Here is a 27,434-nt window from a genome sequence, read left to right on the forward strand (position 1 = left end):
GAGAGTGGGGGGGGGGTGGGGGGAGAGAGTGGGGGGGTGGGGGGAGAGAGTGGGGGGGTGGGGGGAGAGAGTGGGGGGGTGGGGGGAGAGAGTGGGGGGGGTGGGGGGAGAGAGTGGGGGGGTGGGGGGAGAGAGTGGGGGGGTGGGGGGAGAGAGTGGGGGGGTGGGGGGAGAGAGTGGGGTGGGGGGAGAGTGGGGGGGGGGGAGAGAGTGGGGGGGTGGGGGGAGAGAGTGGGGGGGTGGGGGGAGAGAGTGGGGGGGTGGGGGAGAGTGGGGGGGGTGGGGGGAGAGAGTGGGGGTGTGGGGGGAGAGAGTGGGGGGGTGGGGGGAGAGAGTGGGGGGGTGGGGGGAGAGAGTGGGGGGTGGGGGGAGAGAGTGGGGGGGGTGGGGGGAGAGAGTGGGGGGGTGGGGGGAGAGAGTGGGGGGGTGGGGGGAGAGAGTGGGGGGTGGGGGGAGAGAGTGGGGGGGTGGGGGGAGAGAGTGGGGGGGTGGGGGGAGAGAGTGGGGGGGTGGGGGGAGAGAGTGGGGGGTGGGGGGAGAGAGTGGGGGGGTGGGGGGAGAGAGTGGGGGGGGGTGGGGGGAGAGTGGGGGGGGGTGGGGGGGGAGAGTGGGGGGGGGTGGGGGGAGAGAGTGGGGGGGGGTGGGGGGAGAGAGTGGGGGGGGGTGGGGGGAGAGAGTGGGGGGGGGTGGGGGGAGAGAGTGGGGGGGGTGGGGGGAGAGAGTGGGGGGGGTGGGGGGAGAGAGTGGGGGGGTGGGGGGAGAGAGTGTGGGGGGTGGGGGGAGAGAGTGTGGGGGTGGGGGGAGAGAGTGGGGGGGTGGGGGGAAGAGAGTGGGGGGGGTGGGGGGAAGAGAGTGGGGGGGGTGGGGGGAGAGAGTGGGGGGGGTGGGGGGAGAGAGTGGGGGGGGTGGGGGGAGAGAGTGGGGGGGTGGGGGGAGAGAGTGGGGGGTGGGGGGGGAGAGAGTGGGGGGGTGGGGGGAGAGAGTGGGGGGGTGGGGGGGAGAGAGAGAGAGAGAGATTCAGTATTGGAGGAGAGGGAGAGAGAGAGAGAGAGAGAGAGAGAGAGAGAGAGAGACATGTATAGGAGCGAGAGAGAGAGAGAGAGAGTATAGGAGAGAGGGAGAGAGTCAGTGTAGGAGGGGGAGAGAGAGATTCAGTATAGGAGGGAGAGGGAAAGGATGAGAGAGTGAGAGAGAGAGAGAGAGAGGGGGAAGAGAGAGGGAGAGAGGGAGAGAGAGAGAGAGAGAGAGGGAGGGCGATTGAGTGCCACTGGTGGGGGGGGGCATGGCGGGGGTCGGGGGGCATGGCGGGGGTCGGGGGGGCATGGCGGGGGTCGGGGGGCATGTTGGGGGTCGGGGGGCATGTCGGGGGTCGGGGGGCATGGCGGGGGGGCATGGCGGGGGTCGGGGGGGCATGGCGGGGGTCGGGGGGCATGGCTGGGGTCGGGGGGGGTCATGGCGGGGGTCGGGGGGCATAGCGGGGGTCGGGGGGGCATGGCTGGGGTTGGGGGGGCATGGCGGGGGGGCATGGCGGGGGGGCATGGCGGGGGTCGGGGGGGCATGGCTGGGGTCGGGGGGGGTCATGGCGGGGGTCATGGCGGGGGTCGGGTCATGGCGGGGGTCGGGGTCGGGTCATGGCGGGGGTGGGTCATGGCGGGGGGCGGGGGGTCATGGCGGGGGGTCATGCGGGGGTCATTACCTGCCAGGTTGATCTCGGACAGACTGTCCCGGAGCTGTGAGTTGGCTGCAGTTAGCAGGTTAACGGACTGGTCCCCGATGTGTGGGCAGTGACTCAGGTCGAGCCGGACCAGCTGGGGCATGTGACGGACCAGGAGTCGCAGAGAGGCGTCCATCACATCCAGGCCGGCCAGGCGCAGCTCCGTCACATTCTGCAGCCGCCCCCGATTCTCGTTCTGGCCTGGGGGGGATTAGAGAGAGCATCAGTCAGTGCCATTGTCGTGTACCGCCTTCACCCCCTCATCCTATACCCCCCACACCCTGTACCCCCACCCATCGCCCTGTACCCCCACACCCTGTACCCCCACACCCTGTACCCCCACACCCATCACCCTGTACCCCCACACCCTGCACCCCTGTACCCCCACATCCTGTCCCCCCACACCCTGTCCCCCCACACCCTGTACCCCCACACCCATCACCCTGTACCCCCACACCCTATACCCCTGTACCCCACACCCTGTACCCCCGTACCCCACACCCTGTACCCCCACACCCTGTACCCCCACCCATCGCCCTGTACCCCCACACATCCTGTACCTCCCACCCATTACCCTGTACCCCCACACACACCCTGTACCCCCACCCATCGCCCTGTACCCCCACACACATCCTGTACCCCCCACCCATTGCCCTGTACCCCCACACCCTGTACCCCACACCCTGTACCCCCACACCCTGTATCCCTGTACCCCACACCCTGTACCCCACACCCCCCACCCTGTACCCCACACCCCCCACCCTGTACCCCCACCCATCACCCTGTACCCCCCACACCCATCGCCCTGTATCCCCACCCATCGCCCTGTACCCCCACACCCTGTACCCCCCACCCATCACCCTGTACTCCCACCCATCGCCCTGTACCCCCACACCCTGTACCCCCCACCCATCGCCCTGTACCCGTCACACCCTACCCATCGCCCTGTACCCCCACACCCTGTACCCCCCACCCATCGCCCTGTACCCACCACACCCTGTACCCCCCACCCATCGCCCTGTACCCGTCACACCCTACCCATCGCCCTGTACCCCCACACCCTGTACCCCCCACCCATCGCCCTGTACCCACCACACCCTGTACCCCCCACCCATCGCCCTGTACCCGTCACACCCTACCCATCGCCCTGTACCCCCACACCCTGTTCCCCCCATATATCGCCCTGTACCCCCACACCGTGTACACCCCACATATCGCCCTGTACCCCCACCCATCGCCCTGTACCCCCCACACCCTGTACCCACTCACCCATTGCCCTGTCCCCCCACACACATCCTGTACCCCCACCCATCGCCCTGTACCCCCCACACCCCCTCACCCATCGTCCTGTACCCCCCACACCCTGTACCCCCGCCCATCGCCCTGTACCCCCACCCATCGACCTGTACCCCACACATCGCCCTGTACCCCCAACACCCTACCCATCGCCTTGTACCCCCACACCCTGTACCCCCACACCCTGTACCCCCACACATCGCCCTGTGCCCCCCACACCCTGTACCCCCCACCAATCACCCTGTACCCCCCACACCCACTCACCCATCGCCCTGTCCCCCCCACACACATCCTGTACCCCCCACCCATCGCCCTGTACCCCCCACACCCTCTCACCCATCGCCCTGTAACCCCACACCCTGTACCCCCCCATCGCCCTGTACCCCCACCCTTCGCCCCGTACCCCACACACACACACACTGTGCCCCCCACCCATCACCCTGTACCCCCCACCTATCGCCCTGTACCCCCACACCCTGCACACCCACACTCTGCACCCCCACTCATCGCCCTGTACCCCCCACACGCCCCACCCATTGCCCTGTACCCCCCACCCATCGCCCTGTACCCCAAACGCCCACTAACCCATCGTCCTGTCCCCCCCACACACATCCTGTACCCCTCACCCATCGCCCTGTACCCCCCACACCCCCTCACCCAACGCCCTTTACCCCCCCACACCCTGTACCCCCCCCATCGCCCTGTACCCCGCACCCTTCGCCCCGTACCCCCCACACACACACACACACTGTGCCCCGCACCCAATGCCCTATACCCCCACATCCTGCACCCCCACACCCTGTACCCCCAACCCATCGCCCTGTACCCCACGCCCTGTACCCCCACACCCTGTACCCCCACCCCCTGTACCCCCACCCATCGCCCTGTGCCCCCCACACCCATCGCCATGTACTCCCCACACCCTGTACCCCCCACACCCTACCCATCACCCTGTACCCCCACACCCTGTACACCCCAGGCAGCGCCCTGTACCCCACACACCCTGTATCCCCACCCATCGCCCTGTACCCCCACCCTGCACCCCACAACCATCGCCCTGTACCCCCAATCGCTATGTACCCCCACCCATCGCCCTGTAACCCCACACCCTGTACCCCCACACCCTGTACCCCCATCCATCGCCCGGTACCCCCACACCCTGTACCCCCACCCATTACCCTGTACCCCCACACCCTGTACCCCCACCCATCGCCCTGTACCCCCCACAACCTGTACCCCCACCCATCGCCCTGTACCCCCCACCCATCACCCTGTAACCCCTACCCATCGCCCTGTACCCACCACACCCTGTACCCCCCACCCATCGCCCTGTACCCCCCACACCCTGTACCCCCCACACCCTACCCATCGGCCTGTACCCCTACACCCTGTACCCCCACACCCATCGCCCTGTACCCCCACACCCTGTACCTGCCACACCATACCCATCGTCCTGTACCCCCACACCCTGTACACCCCACATATCGCCCTGTACCCCCCACCCATCGCCCTGTACCCCCACACCCTGTACCTGCCACACCATACCCATCGTCCTGTACCCCCACACCCTGTACACCCCACATATCGCCCTGTACCCCCCACCCATTGCCCTGTCCCCCCACCCATTGCCCTGTCCCCCCCACACACATCCTGTACCCCCCACCCATCGCCCTGTACCCCCCACCCCCCACCGCCCTGTACCCCCCGCCCTGTACCCCCACACCCTGTACCCCCACCCATCGCCCTGTACCCCCACAACCCCTCACCCATCGTACTGTACCCTCCACACCCTGTAACCCCATCGCTCTGTACCCCCACCCTTCGCCCCGTACCCCCCACACACACACCCTGTACCCCCGCCTATCGTCCTGTACCCCTCCCCACACCCTGTACCCACCCCCCCACACCCTGTACCCCCAGCCATCGACCTGTACCCCACACCCTGTACCCCCACCAATCGCCCTGTACCCCCCATCGGCCTGTACCCCCCACACCCTACCCATCGTCTTGTACCCCCACACCCTGTACCCCCACACCCTGTACCCCCCACACCCACTCACCCATCGCCCTGTCCCCCCCACACACATCCTGTACCCCCCACCCATCGCCCTGTACCCCCCACACACCCTCACCCATCGGCCTGTACCCCTACACCCTGTACCCCCACACCCATCGCCCTGTACCCCCACACCCTGTACCTGCCACACCATACCCATCGTCCTGTACCCCCACACCGTGTACACCCCACATATCGCCCTGTACCCCCCACCCATCGCCCTGTACCCCCCACACCCTGTACCCACTTACCCATTGCCCTGCCCCCCCACACACATCCTGTACCCCCCACCCATCGCCCTGTACCCCCCACACCCCCTCACCCATCGCCCTGTACCCCCCATGCCCTGTACCCCCACCCTTCGTCCCGGATCCCCCCACACACACCACCCTGTACCCCCCACCCATCGCCCTGTACCCCCCACGCCCACTAACCCATCGCCCTGTACCCCGCACCCATCGCCCTATACCCCACATCCTGCACCCCCACACCCTGTACCCCCAACCCATTGCCCTATACCCCCCGTCCTGTACCCCCACACCCTGTACCCCCACTCATCGCCCTGTAACCCCCACACACCCCACCTATTGCCCTGATCCCCGCACCCCCTGTACCCCCTGTACCCCCACCCATCGCCCTGTGCCCCCCACACCCATCGCCCTGTACTCCCCAAACCTGTACCCCCCACACCCTACCCATCACCCTGTACCCCCACACCCTGTACACCCCAGGCAGCGCCCTGTACCCCACACACCCTGTACCCCCACCCATCGCCCTGTACCCCCACCCTGCACCCCACACACCCTGTACCCCCACCCATCGCTCTGTACCCCACACCCTGTACCCCCACCCATCGCCCTATACCCCCACACCCTGTACCCCCACCCATTGTCCTGTACCCCCACACCCTGTACCCCCGCCCATCACCCTGTAACCCCCACCCATCGCCCTGTACCCCCCACACCCTGTACCCCCACACCCTACCCATCGGCCTGTACCCCTACACCCTGTACCCCCACACCCATCGCCCTGTACCCCCACACCCTGTACCTGCCACACCATACCCATCGTCCTGTACCCCCACACCGTGTACACCCCACATATCGCCCTGTACCCCCCACCCATCGCCCTGTACCCCCCACACCCTGTACCCACTCACCCATTGCCCTGCCCCCCCCCCACACACATCCTGTACCCCCACCCATCGCCCTGTAGCCCCCACACCCCCTCACCGATCGCCCTGTAACCCCCATGCCCTGTACCCCCCACCCTTCGCCCCGTATCCCCCCACACACACACCCTGTACCCCCCACCCATCGCCCTGTACCCCCCACACCCTGTACCCTCACCCATCGACCTGTACCCCCACACCCAGTACCCCCCACCCATCGCCCTGTACCCCCCACACCCTGTACCCTCACCCATCGACCTGTACCCCCACACCCTGTACCCCCACACCCTGTACCCTCACCCATCGACCTGTACCCCCACACCCAGTACCCCCCACACATCGCCCTGTACCCCCCACCCATCGCCCTGTACCCCCACACCCTGTACCTGCCACACCCTACCCATCGCCCTGTACCCCCACACCGTGTACACCCCACATATCGCCCTGTACCCCCCACCCATCGCCCTGTACGCCCCCACCCTGTACCCACTCACCCATTGCCCTGTCCCCCCACTCACATCCTGTACCCCCACCCATCGCCCTGTACCCCCCACACCCCCTCACCCATCGTCCTGTACCCCCCACACCCTTTACCCCCCATCGCTCTGTACCCCCACCCTTCGCTCCGTACCCCCCACACACACACCCTGTACCCCCCACCCATCGCCCTGTACCCCCACCCATCGACCTGTAGCCCCCACCCATCGCCCTGTACCCCCCACACCCTACCCATCGCCCTGTACCCCCACACCCTGTACCCCCACCCATCGACCTGTACCCCACACCCTGTACCCCCACACATCGCCCTGTACCCCCCACCCATCGCCCTGTACCCCCCACACCCTACCCATCGCCTTGTATCCCCACACCCTGTACACCCCACACATCGCCCTGTGCCCCCCACACCCTGTACACCCCACCCATCCCCCTGTACCCCCCACACCCACTCACCCATTGCCCTGCCCCCCCCACACACATCCTGTACCCCCCACCCATCGCCCTGTTCCCCCCACACCCCCTCACCCATCGCCCTGTACCCCCCACACCCCCTCACCCATCGTCCTGTACCTCCCACACCCTGTACCCCCCCATCGCCCTGTACCCCCACCCTTCGCCCCGTACCCCCCCCCCACACACACACTGTGCCCCCCACCCATCGCCCTGTACCCCCCACACACCCCACCCATCGCCCTGTACCCCCAACACCCACTCACCCATCGCCCTGTCCCCCCACACACATCCTGTACCCCCCACCCATCGCCCTGTACCCCCCACACCCCCTCACCCATCGCCCTGTCCCCCCACACACATCCTGTACCCCCCACACCCCCTCACCCATCGCCCTGTACCCCCCACACCCTGTACCCCCCACCCTTCGCCCCGTACCCCCACACACACACACACTGTGCCCCCCACCCATCGCCCTATATCCCCACATCCTGCACCCCCACATCCTGTACCCCCCACCCCCTGTACCCCCACCCATCGCCCTGTGCCCCCCACACCCATCGCCCTGTACTCCCCACACCCTGTACCCCCCACACCCTACCCATCACCCTGTACATCCCAGGCAGCGCCCTGTACCCCCACCCTTCGCCCCGTACCCCCCACACACACACACTGTGCCCCCCACCCATCGCCCTGTACCCCCACCTATCGCCCTGTACACCCACACCCTGCACCCCCACGCCCTGCACCCCCAACCCATCGTCCTATACCCCCACCCTGCACCCCCACTCATCGCCCTGTACCCACCACACACCCCACCCATTGCCCTGTACCCCCCACACCCTGTACCCCCCACCCATCGCCCTGTACCCCCAACACCCACTCACCCATCGCCCTGTCCCCCCCACACACATCCTGTACCCCCCACCCATCGCCCTGTACCCCCCACACCCCCTCACCCATCGCCCTGTACCCCCCACACCCTGTACCCCCCATCGTCCTGTACCCCCCACCCTTCGCCCCGTACCCCCCACACACACACACACACTGTGCCCCCCACCCATCGCCCTGTACCCCCCACCCATCGCCCTATACCCCCACATCCTGCACCCCCACACCCTGCACCCCCAACCCATCGCCCTATACCCCCCACCCTGTACCCCCACTCATCGCCCTGTAACCCCCACACCCCCCACCTATTGCCCTGTACCCCACACCCCCTGTACCCCCCACCCCCTGTACCCCCACACATCGCCCTGTGCCCCCCACACCCATCGCCCTGTACTCCCCACACCCTGTACCCCCCACATCCTACCCATCACCCTGTACCCCCACACCCTGTACATCCCAGGCAGCGCCCTGTACCCCACACACCGTGTACCCCCACCCATCGCCCTGTACCCCCCTGCACCCCACACACCCTGTACCCCCCAACCATTGCCCTGTACCCCCAATCGCCATGTACCCCCACCCATCGCCCTGTACCCCCACCCATCGCCCTGTACCCCACACCCTGCACCCCACACACCCTGTATCCCCACCCATCGCCCTGTACCCCCCACACCCACTCACCCATCGCCCTGTCCCCCCCACACACATCCTGTACCCCCCACCCATCGCCCTGTACCCCCCACACACCCTCACCCATCGGCCTGTACCCCTACACCCTGTACCCCCACACCCATCGCCCTGTACCCCCACACCCTGTACCTGCCACACCATACCCATCGTCCTGTACCCCCACACCGTGTACACCCCACATATCGCCCTGTACCCCCCACCCATCGCCCTGTACCCCCCACACCCTGTACCCACTTACCCATTGCCCTGCCCCCCCACACACATCCTGTACCCCCCACCCATCGCCCTGTACCCCCCACACCCCCTCACCCATCGCCCTGTACCCCCCATGCCCTGTACCCCCACCCTTCGCCCCGGATCCCCCCACACACACCACCCTGTACCCCCCACCCGTCGCCCTGTACCCCCCACGCCCACTAACCCATCGCCCTGTACCCCGCACCCATCGCCCTATACCCCACATCCTGCACCCCCACACCCTGTACCCCCAACCCATTGCCCTATACCCCCCGTCCTGTACCCCCACACCCTGTACCCCCACTCATCGCCCTGTAACCCCCACACACCCCACCTATTGCCCTGATCCCCGCACCCCCTGTACCCCCACCCATCGCCCTGTGCCCCCCACACCCATCGCCCTGTACTCCCCAAACCTGTACCCCCCACACCCTACCCATCACCCTGTACCCCCACACCCTGTACACCCCAGGCAGCGCCCTGTACCCCACACACCCTGTACCCCCACCCATCGCCCTGTACCCCCACCCTGCACCCCACACACCCTGTACCCCCCACCCATCGCTCTGTACCCCACACCCTGTACCCCCACCCATCGCCCTATACCCCCACACCCTGTACCCCTACCCATCGTCCTGTACCCCCACACCCTGTACCCCCCACCCATCACCCTGTAACCCCCACCCATCGCCCTGTACCCCCCACACCCTGTACCCCCACACCCTACCCATCGGCCTGTACCCCTACACCCTGTACCCCCACACCCATCGCCCTGTACCCCCACACCCTGTACCTGCCACACCATACCCATCGTCCTGTACCCCCACACCGTGTACACCCCACATATCGCCCTGTACCCCCCACCCATCGCCCTGTACCCCCCACACCCTGTACCCACTCACCCATTGCCCTGCCCCCCCCCACACACATCCTGTACCCCCACCCATCGCCCTGTAGCCCCCACACCCCCTCACCGATCGCCCTGTAACCCCCATGCCCTGTACCCCCCACCCTTCGCCCCGTATCCCCCCACACACACACCCTGTACCCCCCACCCATCGCCCTGTACCCCCCACACCCTGTACCCTCACCCATCGACCTGTACCCCCACACCCAGTACCCCCACCCATCGCCCTGTACCCCCCACACCCTGTACCCTCACCCATCGACCTGTACCCCCACACCCTGTACCCCCACACCCTGTACCCTCACCCATCGACCTGTACCCCCACACCCAGTACCCCCCACACATCGCCCTGTACCCCCCACCCATCGCCCTGTACCCCCACACCCTGTACCTGCCACACCCTACCCATCGCCCTGTACCCCCACACCGTGTACACCCCACATATCGCCCTGTACCCCCCACCCATCGCCCTGTACGCCCCCACCCTGTACCCACTCACCCATTGCCCTGTCCCCCCACTCACATCCTGTACCCCCACCCATCGCCCTGTACCCCCCACACCCCCTCACCCATCGTCCTGTACCCCCCACACCCTTTACCCCCCATCGCTCTGTACCCCCACCCTTCGCTCCGTACCCCCCACACACACACCCTGTACCCCCACCCATCGCCCTGTACCCCCACACCCTGTACCCCCACCCATCGACCTGTAGCCCCCACCCATCGCCCTGTACCCCCCACACCCTACCCATCGCCCTGTACCCCCACACCCTGTACCCCCACCCATCGACCTGTACCCCACACCCTGTACCCCCCAGCCATCGCCCTGTACCCCCCACACCCTACCCATCGCCTTGTATCCCCACACCCTGTACACCCCACACATCGCCCTGTGCCCCCCACACCCTGTACACCCCACCCATCCCCCTGTACCCCCCACACCCACTCACCCATTGCCCTGCCCCCCCCACACACATCCTGTACCCCCCACCCATCGCCCTGTTCCCCCCACACCCCCTCACCCATCGCCCTGTACCCCCCACACCCCCTCACCCATCGTCCTGTACCTCCCACACCCTGTACCCCCCCATCGCCCTGTACCCCCACCCTTCGCCCCGTACCCCCCCCCACACACACACTGTGCCCCCCACCCATCGCCCTGTACCCCCCACCTATCGCCCTGTACACCCACACCCTGCACCCCCACACCCTGTACCCCCAACCCATCGTCCTATACCCCCACCCTGCACCCCCACTCATCGCCCTGTACCCCCCACACACCCCACCCATCGCCCTGTACCCCCAACACCCACTCACCCATCGCCCTGTCCCCCCCACACACATCCTGTACCCCCCACCCATCGCCCTGTACCCCCCACACCCCCTCACCCATCGCCCTGTCCCCCCCACACACATCCTGTACCCCCCACACCCCCTCACCCATCGCCCTGTACCCCCCACACCCTGTACCCCCCACCCTTCGCCCCGTACCCCCACACACACACACACTGTGCCCCCCACCCATCGCCCTATATCCCCACATCCTGCACCCCCACACCCTGTACCCCCCACCCCCTGTACCCCCACCCATCGCCCTGTGCCCCCCACACCCATCGCCCTGTACTCCCCACACCCTGTACGCCCCACACCCTACCCATCACCCTGTACATCCCAGGCAGCGCCCTGTACCCCCACCCTTCGCCCCGTACCCCCCACACACATACACTGTGCCCCCCACCCATCGCCCTGTACCCCCACCTATCGCCCTGTACACCCACACCCTGCACCCCCACGCCCTGCACCCCCAACCCATCGTCCTATACCCCCACCCTGCACCCCCACTCATCGCCCTGTACCCACCACACACCCCACCCATTGCCCTGTACCCCCCACACCCTGTACCCCCCACCCATCGCCCTGTACCCCCAACACCCACTCACCCATCGCCCTGTCCCCCCCACACACATCCTGTACCCCCCACCCATCGCCCTGTACCCCCCACACCCCCTCACCCATCGCCCTGTACCCCCCACACCCTGTACCCCCCATCGTCCTGTACCCCCCACCCTTCGCCCCGTACCCCCCACACACACACACACACTGTGCCCCCCACCCATCGCCCTATACCCCCACATCCTGCACCCCCACACCCTGCACCCCCAACCCATCGCCCTATACCCCCCACCCTGTACCCCCACTCATCGCCCTGTAACCCCCACACCCCCCACCTATTGCCCTGTACCCCACACCCCCTGTACCCCCCACCCCCTGTACCCCCACACATCGCCCTGTGCCCCCCACACCCATCGCCCTGTACTCCCCACACCCTGTACCCCCCACATCCTACCCATCACCCTGTACCCCCACACCCTGTACATCCCAGGCAGCGCCCTGTACCCCACACACCGTGTACCCCCACCCATCGCCCTGTACCCCCCTGCACCCCACACACCCTGCACCCCCCACCCATTGCCCTGTACCCCCAATCGCCATGTACCCCCACCCATCGCCCTATACCCCACACCCTGCACCCCACACACCCTGTATCCCCACCCATCGCCCTGTACCCCCCACACCCAGTACCCCCCATCGTCCTGTACCCCCCACCCTTCGCCCCGTACCCCCCCCCACACACACACTGTGCCCCCCACCCATCGCCCTGTACCCCCCACCCATCGCCCTATACCCCCACATCCTGCACCCCCACGCCCTGTACCCCCAACCCATCGCCCTATACCCCCTACCCTGTACCCCCACTCATCGCCCGGTGCCCCCCACACCCAGTACCCCACACATCGCCCTGTACCCCCCACACCCTGTACCCCCCATCGCCCTGTACCCCCCACCCTTCGCCCCGTACCCCCCCCACACACACACACTGTGCCCCCCACCCATCGCCCTGTACCCCCCACCCATCGCCCTATACCCCCACATCCCGCACCCCCACGCCCTGTACCCCCAACCCATCGCCCTATACCCCCTACCCTGTACCCCCACACCCTGTACCCCCAACCCATCGCCCTATACCCCACACCCTGTACCCCCACATCGCCCTGTGCCCCCCACACCCTGTACCCCCCACCCATCCCCCTGTACCCCCCACACCCACTCACCCATTGCCCTGTCCCCCCCACACCCATCGCCCTGTACCCCCCACCCATCGCCCTGTAGCCCCCACACCCTATACCCCCACCCATCGCCCTGTACCCACCACACCCTGTACCCCCACACCCTGTACCCCCACACCTTACCCATCGCCCTGTGCCCCCACACCCTGTACCCCCCCCCCACCCACTCACCCATCGCCCTGTCCCCCCCCACACACATTCTGTACACCCCACTCATCGCCCTGTACCCCCCACACCCTGTACCCCCCATCGCCCTGTACCCCCACCCTTCGCCCCGTACCCCCCACACACACACTGTACCCCCCACCCATCGCCCTGTACCCCCCACGCCCTGTACCCCCCATCGCCCTGTACCCCCCCAACCTTCGTCCCGTATCCCCCACACACTGTACACCCCACCCATCGCCCTGCACCCCCCATTCATCGCCCTGTACCCCCACACCCTGTACCCCCGACCCATCGCCCTATACCCCCCACCCTGCACCTCCACACCCTGTACCCCCACCCATTGCCCTGTACCCACCACACCCTGTACCCCCCACACATCGCCCTGTACCCCCCAACCTTCGCCCCGTACCCCCCACACACTGTACACCCCACCCATCGCCCTGCACCCCCCACTCATTGCCCTGTACCCCCACACCCTATACCCCCACCCTGCACCTCCACACCCTGTACCCCCACCCATTGCCCTGTACCCACCACACCCTGTACCCCCCACACATCGCCCTGTACCCCCACACCCTGTACCCCGACCCATCACCCTGTACCCCACACCCTGTACCCCCACCCATCGCCCTGTACCCCACACGTTGTACCCCCACACATCGCCCTGTACCCCCACACCCTGTACCCCCACCCATCATCCTGTACCCCACACCCTGTACCCCCACCCATCGCCCTGTACCCCTACACCCTGTACCCCCACACATCGCCCTGTACCCCCACCCATCACCCTGTACCCCACACCCATCGCCCTGTACCCACCACACCCTGTACCCACCACCCATCGCCCTGTACCCCCACCCATCGCCCTGTACCCCCACCCATCGCCCTGTACCCCCACCCATCGCCCTGTACCCACCACACCCTGTACCCCACACCCATCGCCCTGTACCCCCACCCATCGCCCTGTACCCCCACACCCTGTACCCCCACCCATCACCCTGTACCCCACACCCTGTACCCCCACCCATCGCCCTGTACCCGCCACACTGTGTACCCCCCACCCATCGCCCTGTACCCCCACCCATCGCCCTGTACCCCCACACATCGGTCTGTACCCCCACACCCTGTACCCCCACCCATCACCCTGTACCCCCCACCCATCGCCCTGTACCCACCACACCGTGTACCCCCCACACATCGCCCTGTACCCCCACCCATCGCCCTGTGCCCCCCACACGCTGTACCCCCCACACCCTACCCAATGCCCTGTGCTCCCCACACCCTGTACCCCCCACCCATCGCCCTGTACCCCCCACACCCACTCACCCAGCGCCCTGTCCCCCCCCACACACATCCTGTACCCCCCACCATTCGCCCTGTACCCCCCACACCCCCTCACCCATCGCCCTGTACAACCCACACCCTGTACCCCCCATCGCCCTGTACCCCCCCCACCCTTCGCCGCGTACCCCCACACACACACTGTACCCCCCACCCATCGCCCTGTACCCCCAACCCATCGCCCTATACCCCCCACCCTGTACCCCCCCACTCATCGTCCTGTACCCCCACCCATTGCCCTGTACCCCATCGCCCTGTACCCCCACACCCATCACCCTGTACCCCCACACCCATCGCCCTGTACCCCCCACTCTGTACCCCTCACATTGCTCTGTTTTTCCCCCCCCACATCGCCCTATACCCCCCAACAACCTGTACCCCTCACACCCTGTACCCCACCCCCACCGTCCTGTACCCGCATCGCCCTGTACCCCACCCATCGCCCTGTAGTACCCCACACCCATCGCCCAGTACCCCACACCCATCGCCCTGTACCCCACACCCATCGCGCCCTGTACCCCACACCCATCGTCCTGTACCCCCCACTCCGCCCTGTACCCCCCACTCCGCCCTGTACCCCACCACACCGCCATTCCAACACGCTCCCACTCCCCACCTCGCCCCCTACGCCAGAGCTGGGTCCCCGCGGCCCCAGAGCGGACTCCATCGCCCCGCACCCCACTCCGCAGCCTGACCCCAATCTGCTTCGCATTCCCCACCTCGCCCAACGCTCGCATCGCTCCACGCCCTCCCCCCGCGTCACACTCCCCACCCACAAACACGGATCCTCAGAGAGGCACAGTGGGGGATTGTGGGGGGGAGGTGGGGGGCGGGGAGCACAGAGAGGGGAAGGAGAGAAAGGGTGGGGTGAGGAATGGCAGGGGGACAGAGAGAGGACAAGAGGTGGGGAAGGGGAGCAAGCAAGGAAGGGAGAGGGAGGGAAGGGGCAAGGAGAGGGAAGGGGCGAGGGGAGAGCAGGAGAGGGCGATGGGAGAGCAGGAGAGGGGGAAGTTTGGGAGTGCAGGGAAGGGGAGGGACCCAGCGAGGAAGAGATCAAGAACTGGCTGTGCCCCAGACGGAGGCAGACAGAACCCTACCTTGCCGGGAGTCAGCCAGAGGCGAAACCAGCTCGCGTAGATGCGAGTCCTTCACATCCTCCACCCAGCGCAGGTCGAGCAGGCGGAGGTAGGAGCAGCTGGCCGTGCAGAGAGCAGAGACTGAGGACCAGGAACATCCTGAGAGAATCAACTCCTTCAGACCTGGGGACAATAACCGCAGCGGTGGTCAGAGGCGCTCCGAACCCCCTCTCCATCCCTCCCCTCTCCCCCCCAGTCTCCCTCCCTCCCCTCTCCCCCCCAAGTCTCCCTCCCTCCCCTCCCCCCCCAGTCTCCCTCCCTCCCCTCTCCCCCCCCAGTCTCCCTCCCTCCCCTCTCCCTCCCCCAGTCTCCCTCCCTCCCCTCTCCCCCCCAGTCTCCTTCCCTCCCTCCCCTCTCCCCCCCCAGTCTCCTTCCCTCCCTCCCCTCTCCCCCCCCAGTCTCCTTCCCTCCCTCCCCTCTCCCCCCCAGTCTCCCTCCCTCCCCTCTCCCCCCCAGTCTCCTTCCCTCCCTCCCCTCTCCCCCCAGTCTCCTTCCCTCCCCTCTCCCCCCCCCCCATCTCCTTCCCTCCCCTCTCCCCCCAGTCTCCCTCCCCTCCTCTCTCCCCCAGCATCTACCCTGTCAAGCCCTGTTTCAATGAGATCACGTCTCATTCTTCTAAATTCTAGGGAACTTAAAGAAGGGTAACTTTGAAGGAATGAGGCATGAATTGGCTAGGATAGATTGGCGAATGATACTTAAAGGGTTGACTGTGGATGGGCAATGGCAGACATTTAGAGACCGCATGGATGAACTACAACAATTGTACATTCCTGTCTGGCATAAAAATAAAAAAGGGAAGGTGGCTCAACCGTGGCTATCAAGGGGAATCAGGGATAGTATTAAAGCCAAGGAAGTGGCATACAAATTGGCCAGAAATAGCAGTGAACCCGGAGACTGGGAGAAATTTAGAAATCAGCAGAGGAGGACAAAGGGTTTGATTAGGGCAGGGAAAATGGAGTACGAGAAGAAACTTGCAGGGAACATTAAGACAGATTGCAAAAGTTTCTATAGATATGTAAAGAGAAAAAGGTTAGTAAAGACAAACGTAGGTCCCCTGCAGTCAGAATCAGGGGAAGTCATAACGGAGAACAAAGAAATGGCAGACCAATTGAACAAATACTTTGGTTCGGTATTCACTAAAGAGGACACAAACAACCTTCCGGATATAAAAGGGGTCAGAGGATCTAGTAAGGAGGAGGAACTGAGGGAAATCCTTATTAGTCAGGAAATTGTGTTGGGGAAATTGATGGGATTGAAGGCCGATAAATCCCCAGGGCCTGATGGACTGCATCCCAGAGTACTTAAGGAGGTGGCCTTGGAAATAGCGGATGCATTGACGGTCATTTTCCAACATTCCATTGACTCTGGATCAGTTCCTATCGAGTGGAGGGTAGCCAATGTAACCCCACTTTTTAAAAAAAAGGAGGGAGAGAAAACAGGGAATTATAGACCGGTCAGTCTGACATCGGTAGTGGGTAAAATGATGGAATCAATTATTAAGGATGTCATAGCAGCGCATTTGGAAAGAGGTGACATGATAGGTCCAAGTCAGCATGGATTTGTGAAAGGGAAATCATGCTTGACAAATCTTCTGGAATTTTTTGAGGATGTTTCCAGTAGAGTGGACAAGGGAGAACCAGTTGATGTGGTATATTTGGACTTTCAGAAGGCTTTCGACAAGGTCCCACACAAGAGATTAATGTGCAAAGTTAAAGCACATGGGATTGGGGGTAGTGTGCTGACATGGATTGAGAACTGGTTGTCAGACAGGAAGCAAAGAGTAGGAGTAAATGGGTACTTTTCAGAATGGCAGGCAGTGACTAGTTGGGTACCGCAATGTTCTGTGCTGGGGCCCCAGCTGTTTACACTGTACATTAATGATTTAGATAAGGGAATTAAATGTAGTATCTCCAAATTTGCGGATGACACTAAGTTGGGTGGCAGTGTGAGCTGCGAGGAGGATGCTATGAGGCTGCAGAGTGACTTGGATAGGTTAGGTGAGTGGGCAAATGCATGGCAGATGAAGTATAATGTGGATAAATGTGAGGTTATCCACTTTGGTGGTAAAAACAGAGAGACAGACTATTATCTGAATGGTGACAGATTAGGAAAAGGGGAGGTGCAAAGAGACCTGGGTGTCATGGTACATCAGTCATTGAAGGTTGGCAGGCAGTTAAGAAAGCAAATGGCATGTTGGCCTTCATAGCGAGGGGATTTGAGTACAGGGGCAGGGAGGTGTTGCTACAGTTGTACAGGGCCTTGGTGAGGCCACACCTGGAGTATTGTGTACAGTTTTGGTCTCCTAACTTGAGGAAGGACATTCTTGCTATTGAGGGAGTGCAGAGAAGGTTCACCAGGCTGATTCCCGGGATGGCGGGACTGACATATCAAGAAAGACTGGATCAACTGGGCTTGTATTCACTGGAGTTCAGAAGAATGAGAGGGGACCTCATAGAAACGTTTAAAATTCTGATGGGTTCAGACAGGTTAGATGCAGGAAGAATGTTCCCAATGTTGGGGAAGTCCAGAACCAGGGGTCACAGTCTAAGGATAAGGGGTAAGCTATTTAGGACCGAGATGAGGAGAAATTTCTTCACCCAGAGAGTGGTGAACCTGTGGAATTCTCTACCACAGAAAGTTGTTGAGGCCAATTCACTAAATATATTCAAAAAGGAGTTAGATGAAGTCCTTACTACTAGGGGGATCAAGGGGTATGGCGAGAAAGCAGGAATGGGGTACTGAGGTTGCATGTTCAGTCATGAACTCATTGAATGGCGGTGCAGGCTAAAAGGGCCGAATGGCCTACTCCTGCACCTATTTTCTATGAATATAGGAGAAATTCTAGGGAATCTTTGCTCACTGGACAATCCCCCCATCCCAGGAATCAGTCTGGTGAACCTTCGTTGCACTCCCTCAATGGCAAGTATATCCTTCCTTAGGTCAGGAGACCAGAACGGTGCACAGTACTCCAGGTGTGGTCTCACCAGGGCCCGGTATAATTGCAGGAAGACGTCTTTACTCTTATACTCAAATCCTCCTGTAATAAAGGCCAACATACCATTTGCTTTCTTCATTGCTTGCTGTACCTGCGTGTTAACTCTCAGTGATTGGTGTACAAGAACCCCCAGGTCTCTCTGAACACCAACATTTCCCAATCTCTCACCGTTTAAACAATACTCTACTTTTCTATTTTCCCTGCCAAAGCGGATAACTTCACCTTTCTCCACATTATATTCCATTTGCCATGTTCTTGCCCGCTCACTTAGTCTGTCAAATCCCTTAACAGGCTCTTTACGTCCTCCTTACAGCTTAGAAAATAAGAACATAAGAAATAGGAGCAGGAGTCGGCCATTCGGCCCCTCGAGCCTGCTCCGCCATTTAATACGATCATGGCTGATCCGATCATGGACTCAGCTCCACTTCCCTGCCCGCCCCCTTATTCCCTTATCGGTTAAGAAACTGTCTAGCTCTGTCTTAAATATATTCAATGTCCCGGCTTCCACAGCTCTCTGAGGCAGAGAATTCCACAGATTTACAATCCTCAGAAGAAATTCCTCCACATTTCAGCTTACTTTCCCACCGAGCTTTGTATCATCAGCAAACTTGGACGCACCCCCTCATCTAAGTCATTGATGTAGATTGTAAATAGATTGCAAAGACCCAGTTAAGAAAGCCCTGGACAGCCAGCGCCTCACTGCCAACCGAGCAACCCTGGATGACCCCGAGACGCAGAGTGCCCCACAGCGCCTGGTCTGCCCTCAAGGCCTCCGTAACCAGCGCTTGCGAAGAGACGCTCGGTCACTCGACCAGGAAACACCGTCTGGTTTGATGAGAACGACCAGGGGGGGGGGATCCAGCAGCTAATAAGCTGCAAGCGCAGGACAGTTCTGACCCCGAGGCAGCAACCCAATCCGGGAGCAGCAAAGCAGCTCTACAGGCGGCTGCAGGCCGAGGTCCAATAAAAAAAATCCTGCGACCGCAACAACAGATGGTGGGTGGAGAAAGCACAGGGGGATCCTGCAGCTGGCTGACAGCCACGACCTGCGAGGTTTCTACAGCGCAGTCAAGTCAACCTGCGGCCCAAGCACCCAAGGGCCCCCACACCCGCACTGCTGGCCAAGAATGGAGAGCCACTCATTAAGGACACCGAGGCAGTCAGGGCCCTCTGGAAGGAGCACCTCGAAGATCTCCTTAACCGAGACTCTGCCTTCGACGCGAGCGTCCTCGACTCCCTCCCGCAGCTTGCTACCCACCGCCACCTCAGCAAAACCCCGGGCCCTGCGCGAGGTAGAAAAGGCCATCCGTCAGCTCAAGAACAGCAAGGCATCGGGGAGCAAATGGAATCCCCGCCGAGGCGCGAAGGTATGGCGGAGAAGCACTATTGGCACAAGCGCATGACCTCATCGCTCTTATCTGGAAGGAGGAGAGCGTGCTGGGAGATCTGAGAGATGCCATAACCGTGACCACCTTCACAAAAGCGGACAAGTCCGACTACGATAACCACAGAGGAATCTCCCTGCTGTCGGTCACTGGGAAAGTCATTGCAAGAACCTTCCTCAATCGCCTTCTCCCTGTGGCTGAAGAGCTCCTCCCAAAGTCGCACTGCGGCCTCCGTCCACTAAGGGGTGCAACGGACATGATCTTCGTCACGCGCGGTAACTGCAAGAGAAATGCAGGGAACAGCACCCACCCTTGTACATGGCCGCCTTTGACCTCACAAAGGCCTTTGACACGGTCAACCGCGAGGGACTATGGAGCGTCCTCCTCTGTTTCGGCTGCCCCCAAAAGTTCCGTCACCATTCTCCGCCTGCTCCGCGAGGACATGCAAGGCCGTGATCCTGAGCAACGGGTCCACCACAGACCCAATCCACGTCCGGACCGGGGTCAAGCAGGACTGCGTCATCGCACCAACGCTTTTCTCGATTTTTCTCGCTGCCATGCTCCACCTCTCACTCAACAAGCTCCCCGCTGGAGTGGAACTAAACTACAGAACCAGCAGGAACCTGTTCAACCTTCGCCGTCCCCAGGCCAGATCCAAGGTCGTCCCAACCTCTGTCGTCGAGCTACAGTACGCGGACGACGCTTCCGTCTGCGCACACTCGGAGGCTGAACTCCAGCATCTTTACCGAGGTGTACAAAAGCGTGGGCCTTACACTAAACATCCGCAAGACAAAGGTCCTCCACCAACCTGACCCTGCCACACAGCACTGTCCCCCCCAGGTCATCAAAATCCACGGAGCGACCCTGGACAACGTGGACCACTTTCCATACCTCGGGAGCCTACTATCAGCAAGGGCAGTCATCGACGACGAGGTCCAACACCGCCTCCAGTCGCCCGAGGAAGAGAGTGTTCGAAGACCAGGCCCTCAAATCCACCACCAAGCTCATGGTCTACAGGGCTGTAGCGATACCCGCCCTCCTGTATGGCTCAGAGACGTGGACCATGTCGCTGGAGAAATACCACCAACGCTGCCTCCGCAAGATCCTGCAAATCCCCTGGGAGGACAGACGCACCAACGTTAGCGTCCTCGACCAGGCCCAACATCCCCAGCATCGAAGCACTGACCACACTCAACCAGCTCTGCTGGGCAGGGCCACATTGTCCGCATGCCCCCGACACGAGACTCCCAAAGCAAGTTGCTCTACTCGGAACTCCTTCACGGCAAACGAGCCAAAGGTGGGCAGAGGAAACGCTACAAGGGACCACCCTCAAAGCCCTCCCTGATATAAAGTGCAACATCCCCACCGACACCTGGGAGTCCCTGGGCCCAAAGACCAGTCCGCCCTAAGTGGAGGAAGTGCATCCGGGAGGGCGCTGAGCACCTCGAGTCTCGTCGCCGAGAGCGTGCAGAAACCAAGCGCAGGCAGCGGAAGGAGCGTGCGGCAAACCAGTCCCACCCTCCCCTTACCCTCAACGTCTGTCTGTCCCACCTGTGACGGGGACTGTGGTTCCCCGTATTGGACTGTTCAGCCACCCGAAGACTCATGTTAAGAGTGGAAGCAAGTCTTCCTCGATTCCGAGGGACTGCCCATGATGATGATGCAAATAGCTGGGGCCCCAGCACTGATCCTTGCAGCACCCCACTAGTTACAGCCCGCTAACCCAAAAATGACCCGTTTATTCCTACTCACTGTTTTCTGTCCGTTAACTAATCCTATATCCATGCTGACGTATTACCTCCAACACCATGAGCTCTCATTTTGTGCACCTTATCGAATGTGTTCTAAAAATCCAAATATACTATATCCACTGGTTCCCCCTCATCTCCCCTGCTAGTTACAACCTCAAAAACTCTTAACAGATTTGTCAAACACGATTTCCCCTTCATAAATCCGTATTATGATTTTCTAAGTGCCCTGTTACCACAACCTTAATAATAGATTCTAGCATTTTCACGACTACTCATGTCAGGCTAACTGGCCTGTCGTTTCCCGTTTTCCCTCTCCCTCCTTTCTTGAAGAGTGGGGTCACATGGGGGCCGTTCTAGAATCAAGGGAGTTCTGGAAGATGAAAGCCAATGCACCCACCATCGCTGTAGCTACCCTTTTAAAACCAGAGGATGTAGGCCATCAGGTCCAGGAGATCTGTCGGCTTTTAGTTCCATTCATTTCGGGCTCCCGCCACCCCCCCCCCGCTTATTTCTCGCCATCTCCCTCCCGTCTTATCTTCCCTCACACCGTCTCCCTCCCCTCTCGCGACGTCCCCCTCCTGACTCTAATTTTTCAGCTATGTCCCCTAGTCCTAGAATCCCCAACCAGCGGACATAGTTTCTCTCTATCTACCGTATCTACCCCAAGTGTCAGCTGTGGCACAGTGGATAGCACTCGCCTCTGGGTCCAAAGGTTGTGGGTTCAAATCCCACTCTAGGAACTTGAGCACATAAATTTAGGCCGACACTCCAGTGAAGTGCTGAGTGCCGCACTGTCGGAGGGGCAGTACTGAGGGAGGGCCGCACTGTCGGAGGGGCAGTACTGAGGGAGGGCTGCACTGTCGGAGGAGCGGTACTGAGGGAGGGCTGCACTGTCGGAGGGGCAGTACTGAGGGAGCGCCGCACTGTCGGAGGGGCGGTACTGAGGGAGTGCCGCACTGTCGGAGGGGCGGTACTGAGGGAGCGCCGCACTGTCGGAGGGGCGGTACTGAGGGAGTGCCGCACTGTCGGAGGGGCGGTACTGAGGGAGCACGGCACTGTCGGAGGGGCAGTACTGAGGGAGTGCCGCACTGTCGGAGGGGCAGTACTGAGGGAGCGCCGCACTGTCGGAGGGGCGGTACTGAGGGAGTGCTGCACTGTCGGAGGGGCGGTATTGAGGGAGGGCCACACTGTCGGAGGGGCGGTACTGAGGGAGTGCCGCACTGTCGGAGGGGCAGTACTGAGGGAGCGCCGCACTGTCGGAGGGGCAGTACTGAGGGAGCGCCGCACTGTCGGAGGGGCAGTAGTGAGGGAGTGCCGCACTGTCGGAGGGGCGGCGCTGAAGGAGGGTCGCACTGTCGGAGGGGCCGTCTTTCAGATGAGACGTTAAACCGAGGCCCCGTCTGCTCACTCGGGTGGACGTAAAGGATCCCGTGGCCACTATTCTGAATAAGAGCAGGGGAGTTATCCCCGGTGTCATGGGCCCAATATTTGTCTGGTCAGTATCACATTGCTGTGTGTGGGAGCTTGCTGTGCGCAAATTGGCTGCCGCGTTTCCCACATTACAACAGTGACCGCACTCTTAAAAGTAAAAAGTACTTCATTGGCTGTGAAGCGCTTGGAGACGTCCGGTGGTTGTGAAAGGCGCTATCTAAATGCAAGTCTTTCTTTTCTCCTCCGTCAAACTCTTGTAACTCCCCCCTCTACTTTAGATCAGAGCCCCGCCCGACTCTGGGTTCATGCCGCCCCTCCGCCTGTGTCTGCTGCGAGGGCACAGTATATCACTCCCTGCCCATCGCTCACCCTGCAGCCGGTTGATAAGCCACATCAGCTGCTTCTTGGAGATGCTGGTCCAGCTGAGGTCGAGGGTGACTGGCTGTCGCCTGATGATGCCGCTCAGCATGGCCGGGGTGATGGACTTCTGTCGGCTCAGGTCAATTTTGGTCCACAATCGTTTATCGCAGCACCTGGGATAGAGAGAGAGAGAGAGAGAGAGAGAGAGAGAGAGACAGACACACACACACACAGAGATGGGGGTTGGTAGGGGAAGGAGGGAGAGAAAGTTCTGGTTAGCAACCAACAGTATCCTGCCCCATTGCCCCCTTTCGCAAAGGAAACGCAAGGATTCGGAGCAGGAGTCGGCCATTCGGCCCCTCGAGCCTGCTCCACCATTTAACACGATCACGGCTGACCTTCGACCTCAACTCCACAATCCCCCATATCCCATAATGTCCAAAAATCTGGTCGATCTGTGTCTTGAATACACTCAAAAGACCGAGGGCTGGATTTTCCGGGACTTTGCACTCCAGGTTTTGCCCGGAGGTCTCCCGTGGCCTGTAGCGATCCTCGGGCCTTGCCCGACCCGTCCGCCCGCAATGACCGCCTGGGAAATCCCAGCGGTCCAACGATCCCGTCAGCGGAGAGGACGGTAAAGGACTCCAAAAGTAAGTGGTCACGGTTTTCTTTTAATTTTGTGTGTGATTTGTGTTGGCCCAGTCTACTCAATCTCTCCTCATCGGACAATCCCTCCATCCCAGGAATCAGTCTGGTGAACCTTCGCTGCACTCCCTCAATGGCAAGTACATCCTTCCTTAGGAAAGGAGACCAGAACTGTACACAATACTCCAGGTGCGGTCTCACCAAGGCCCCATATAATTGCAGGAAAACATCTTTACTCTACCTGTCATCCTCACCCGGTCTGGGTCTATATGTAACATAGAAAATAGGTGCAGGAGTAGGCCATTCGGCCCTTCGAGCCTGCACACCATTCAATATGATCATGGCTGATCATTCACCTCAGTACCCCTTTCCTGCTTTCTCTCCAAACCCCCTGATCCCTTTAGCCGTAAGGGCCACAACTAACTCCCTTTTGAATATATCTAACGAACTGGCCTCAACAACTCTCTGTGGTAGAGAATTCCACAGGTTCACCACTCTCTGGGTGAAGAAGTTTCTCCTCATCTCGGCCCTAAATGGCTTACCCCTTATCCTTAGACTGTGACCCCTGGTTCTGGACTTCCCCAACATCGGGAACATTCTTCCTGCATCTAACCTGTCCAATCCCGTCAGAATTTTATATGTTTCTATGAGATCCCCTCTCATTCTTCTAAATTCCAGTGAATATAAGCCTAGTCGATCCAGTCTCTCCTGATATGTCAGTCCTGCCATCCCGGGAATCAGTCTGGTGAACCTTCGCTGCACTTCCTCAATAGCAAGAACGTCCTTCCTCAGATTAGGAGACCAAAACTGCACACAATGTTCAAGGTGCGGTCTCACCAAGGCCCTGTACAACTGCAGTAAGACCTCCCTGCTCCTATACTCAAATCCTCTCGCTATGAAAGCCAACATCCATAAGAACATAAGAAATATGAGCAGGAGTAGGCCATACGGCCCCTCGAGCCTGTTCCTCCATTTAATACGATCATGGCTGATCCGATCATGGACTCAGCTCCACTTCCCCGACCGCTTCCCATAACCCATTCCCTTATCGGTTAAGAATCTGTCTATCTCAGTCTTAAATATATTCAATGACCCAGCCTCCACAGCTCTCTGAGGCAGAGAATTCCACAGATTTACAACCCCCTAAGAGAAGAAATTCCTCCTCATCTCAGTTTTAAATGGACGACCCCTTATTCTGAAACTATGCCCCCTAGTTCTAGATTCCCCCATGAGGGGAAACATCCTCTCTGCAGCTACCCTGTCCAGCCCCCTCAGTATCTTATATATTTCAATAAGATCACCTCTCATTCTTCTGAACTCCAGTGAGTAGAGGCCCAACCTGCTCAACATGTCCTTGTAAGACAACCCCTTCATCCCAGGTTATCAACCTCGTGAACCTTCTCTGAACTGCCTCCAATGCAAGTATATAAGACATAGAAACATAGAAAATAGGTGCAGGAGTAGGCCATTCGGCCCTTCTAGCCTGCACCGCCATTCAATGAGTTCATGGCTGAACATTCAACTTCAGTACCCCATTCCTGCTTTCTCGCCATACCCCTTGATCCCCCTAGCAGTAAGGACCTCATCTAACTCCTTTTTGAATATATTTAGTGAATTGGCCTCAACAACTTTCTGTGGTAGAGAATTCCACAGGTTCACCACTCTCTGGGTGAAGAAGTTCCTCCGCATCTCGGTCCTAAATGGCTTACCCCTTATCCTTAGACTGTGACCCCTGGTTCTGGACTTCCCCAACATTGGGAACATTCTTCCTGCATCTAACCTGTCTAACCCCGTCAGAATTTTATATGTTTCTATGAGGTCCCCTCTCATTCTTCTGAACTCCAGTGAATACAAGCCCAGTTGATCCAGTCTTTCTTGATAGGTCAGTCCCGCCATCCCGGGAATCAGTCTGGTGAACCTTCGCTGCACTCCCTCAATAGCAAGAATGTCCTTCCTCAGGTTAGGAGACCAAAACTGTACACAATACTCCAGGTGTGGCCTCACCAATGCCCTGTACAACTGTAGCAACACCTCCCTGCCCCTGTACTCAAATCCCCTTGCTATGAAGGCCAACATGCCATTTGCTTTCTTAACCGCCTGCTGCACCTGCATGCCAACCTTCAATGACTGATGTACCATGACACCCAGGTCTCTTTGCACCTCCCCTTTTCCTAATCTGTCACCATTCAGATAATAGTCTGTCTCTCTGTTTTTACCACCAAAGTGGATAACCTCACATTTATCCACATTATACTTCATCTGCCATGCATTTGCCCACTCACCTAACCTATCCAAGTCGCTCTGCAGCCTCACAGCATCCTCCTCGCAGCTCACACTGCCACCCAACTTAGTGTCATCCGCAAATTTGGAGATACTACATTTAATCCCCTCATCTAAATCATTAATGTACAGTGTAAACAGCTGGGGCCCCAGCACAGAACCTTGCGGTACCCCACTAGTCACTGCCTGCCATTCTGAAAAGTACCCATTTACTCCTACTCTTTGCTTCCTGTCTGACAACCCTCCTTAAATGCATGCAGTACTCCAGATGTGGTCTCACCAATACCCTGTACAGCTGAAGGATATTGTGTGATTCAGTCCCACACCGGGTGAGAGATCAGGCTAACTCAGCACTAGGCCGGGAATGGAGCCTGAGCCTTTCCTGGTCTGTGTGTGAGAGATCGCTCAGGCTGATCAACTGACCCAACATTCACCATTATTCTGCAGAACTCCAAGGCCTGGATTACGCACTGTAAACAGGCGATGTGAAGCCCAAAATCGACTCGTTCAATGAATTCTCAGGTATTGAACGTTGCTGGCAAGGCCGGCATTTATTGCCCATCCCTAGTTGCCCCTCAAGAAGACAGTGGTGGGCCTTCCATCTTGAACCGCTGCAGTCCGTGTGGTGAAGGTACTCCCACACTACCTTTCGGGAGGGAGTTCCAGGGTTTTGACCCAGCGACGGTGAAGGAACGGCCGACACCTGTCCGAGTTAGAGAAGTTAGGGTTAGACCACACCTGGAGCACTGTGCACAGGTCTAGTCTCCTTATACCTGGGTTAGACCACACCTGGAGCACTGTGCACAGGTCTAGTCTCCTTATACCTGGGTTAGACCACACCTGGAGCACTGTGCACAGGTCTGGTCTCCTTATACCTGGGTTAGACCACACCTGGAGCACTGTG

General features: G+C 60.9%; 1 protein-coding gene across 1 annotated transcript in view; it reads right to left on the minus strand.

The window, feature by feature from the left end:
• Window positions 1-1,696: 1,696 nt before the first annotated feature.
• The window catches only part of LOC139241893 (F-box/LRR-repeat protein 19-like), a gene marked incomplete at its 3' end in the record, with an annotated part of 33,632 nt that continues 7,894 nt past the window's right edge, over window positions 1,697-27,434 (minus strand). The window contains exons 3-5 of the mRNA XM_070870123.1: window positions 23,615-23,778; window positions 15,645-15,806; window positions 1,697-1,915 (exon numbers count right to left, since the gene is read on the minus strand). Of these exons, the coding sequence (XP_070726224.1) occupies window positions 1,697-1,915; window positions 15,645-15,806; window positions 23,615-23,778 (545 nt within the window). The remainder of the gene's footprint in view (window positions 1,916-15,644; window positions 15,807-23,614; window positions 23,779-27,434) is intronic.

The sequence above is a fragment of the Pristiophorus japonicus genome, unplaced genomic scaffold (assembly GCF_044704955.1).
Source record: "Pristiophorus japonicus isolate sPriJap1 unplaced genomic scaffold, sPriJap1.hap1 HAP1_SCAFFOLD_1153, whole genome shotgun sequence".
NCBI classification, from domain to species: domain Eukaryota; kingdom Metazoa; phylum Chordata; class Chondrichthyes; family Pristiophoridae; genus Pristiophorus; species Pristiophorus japonicus.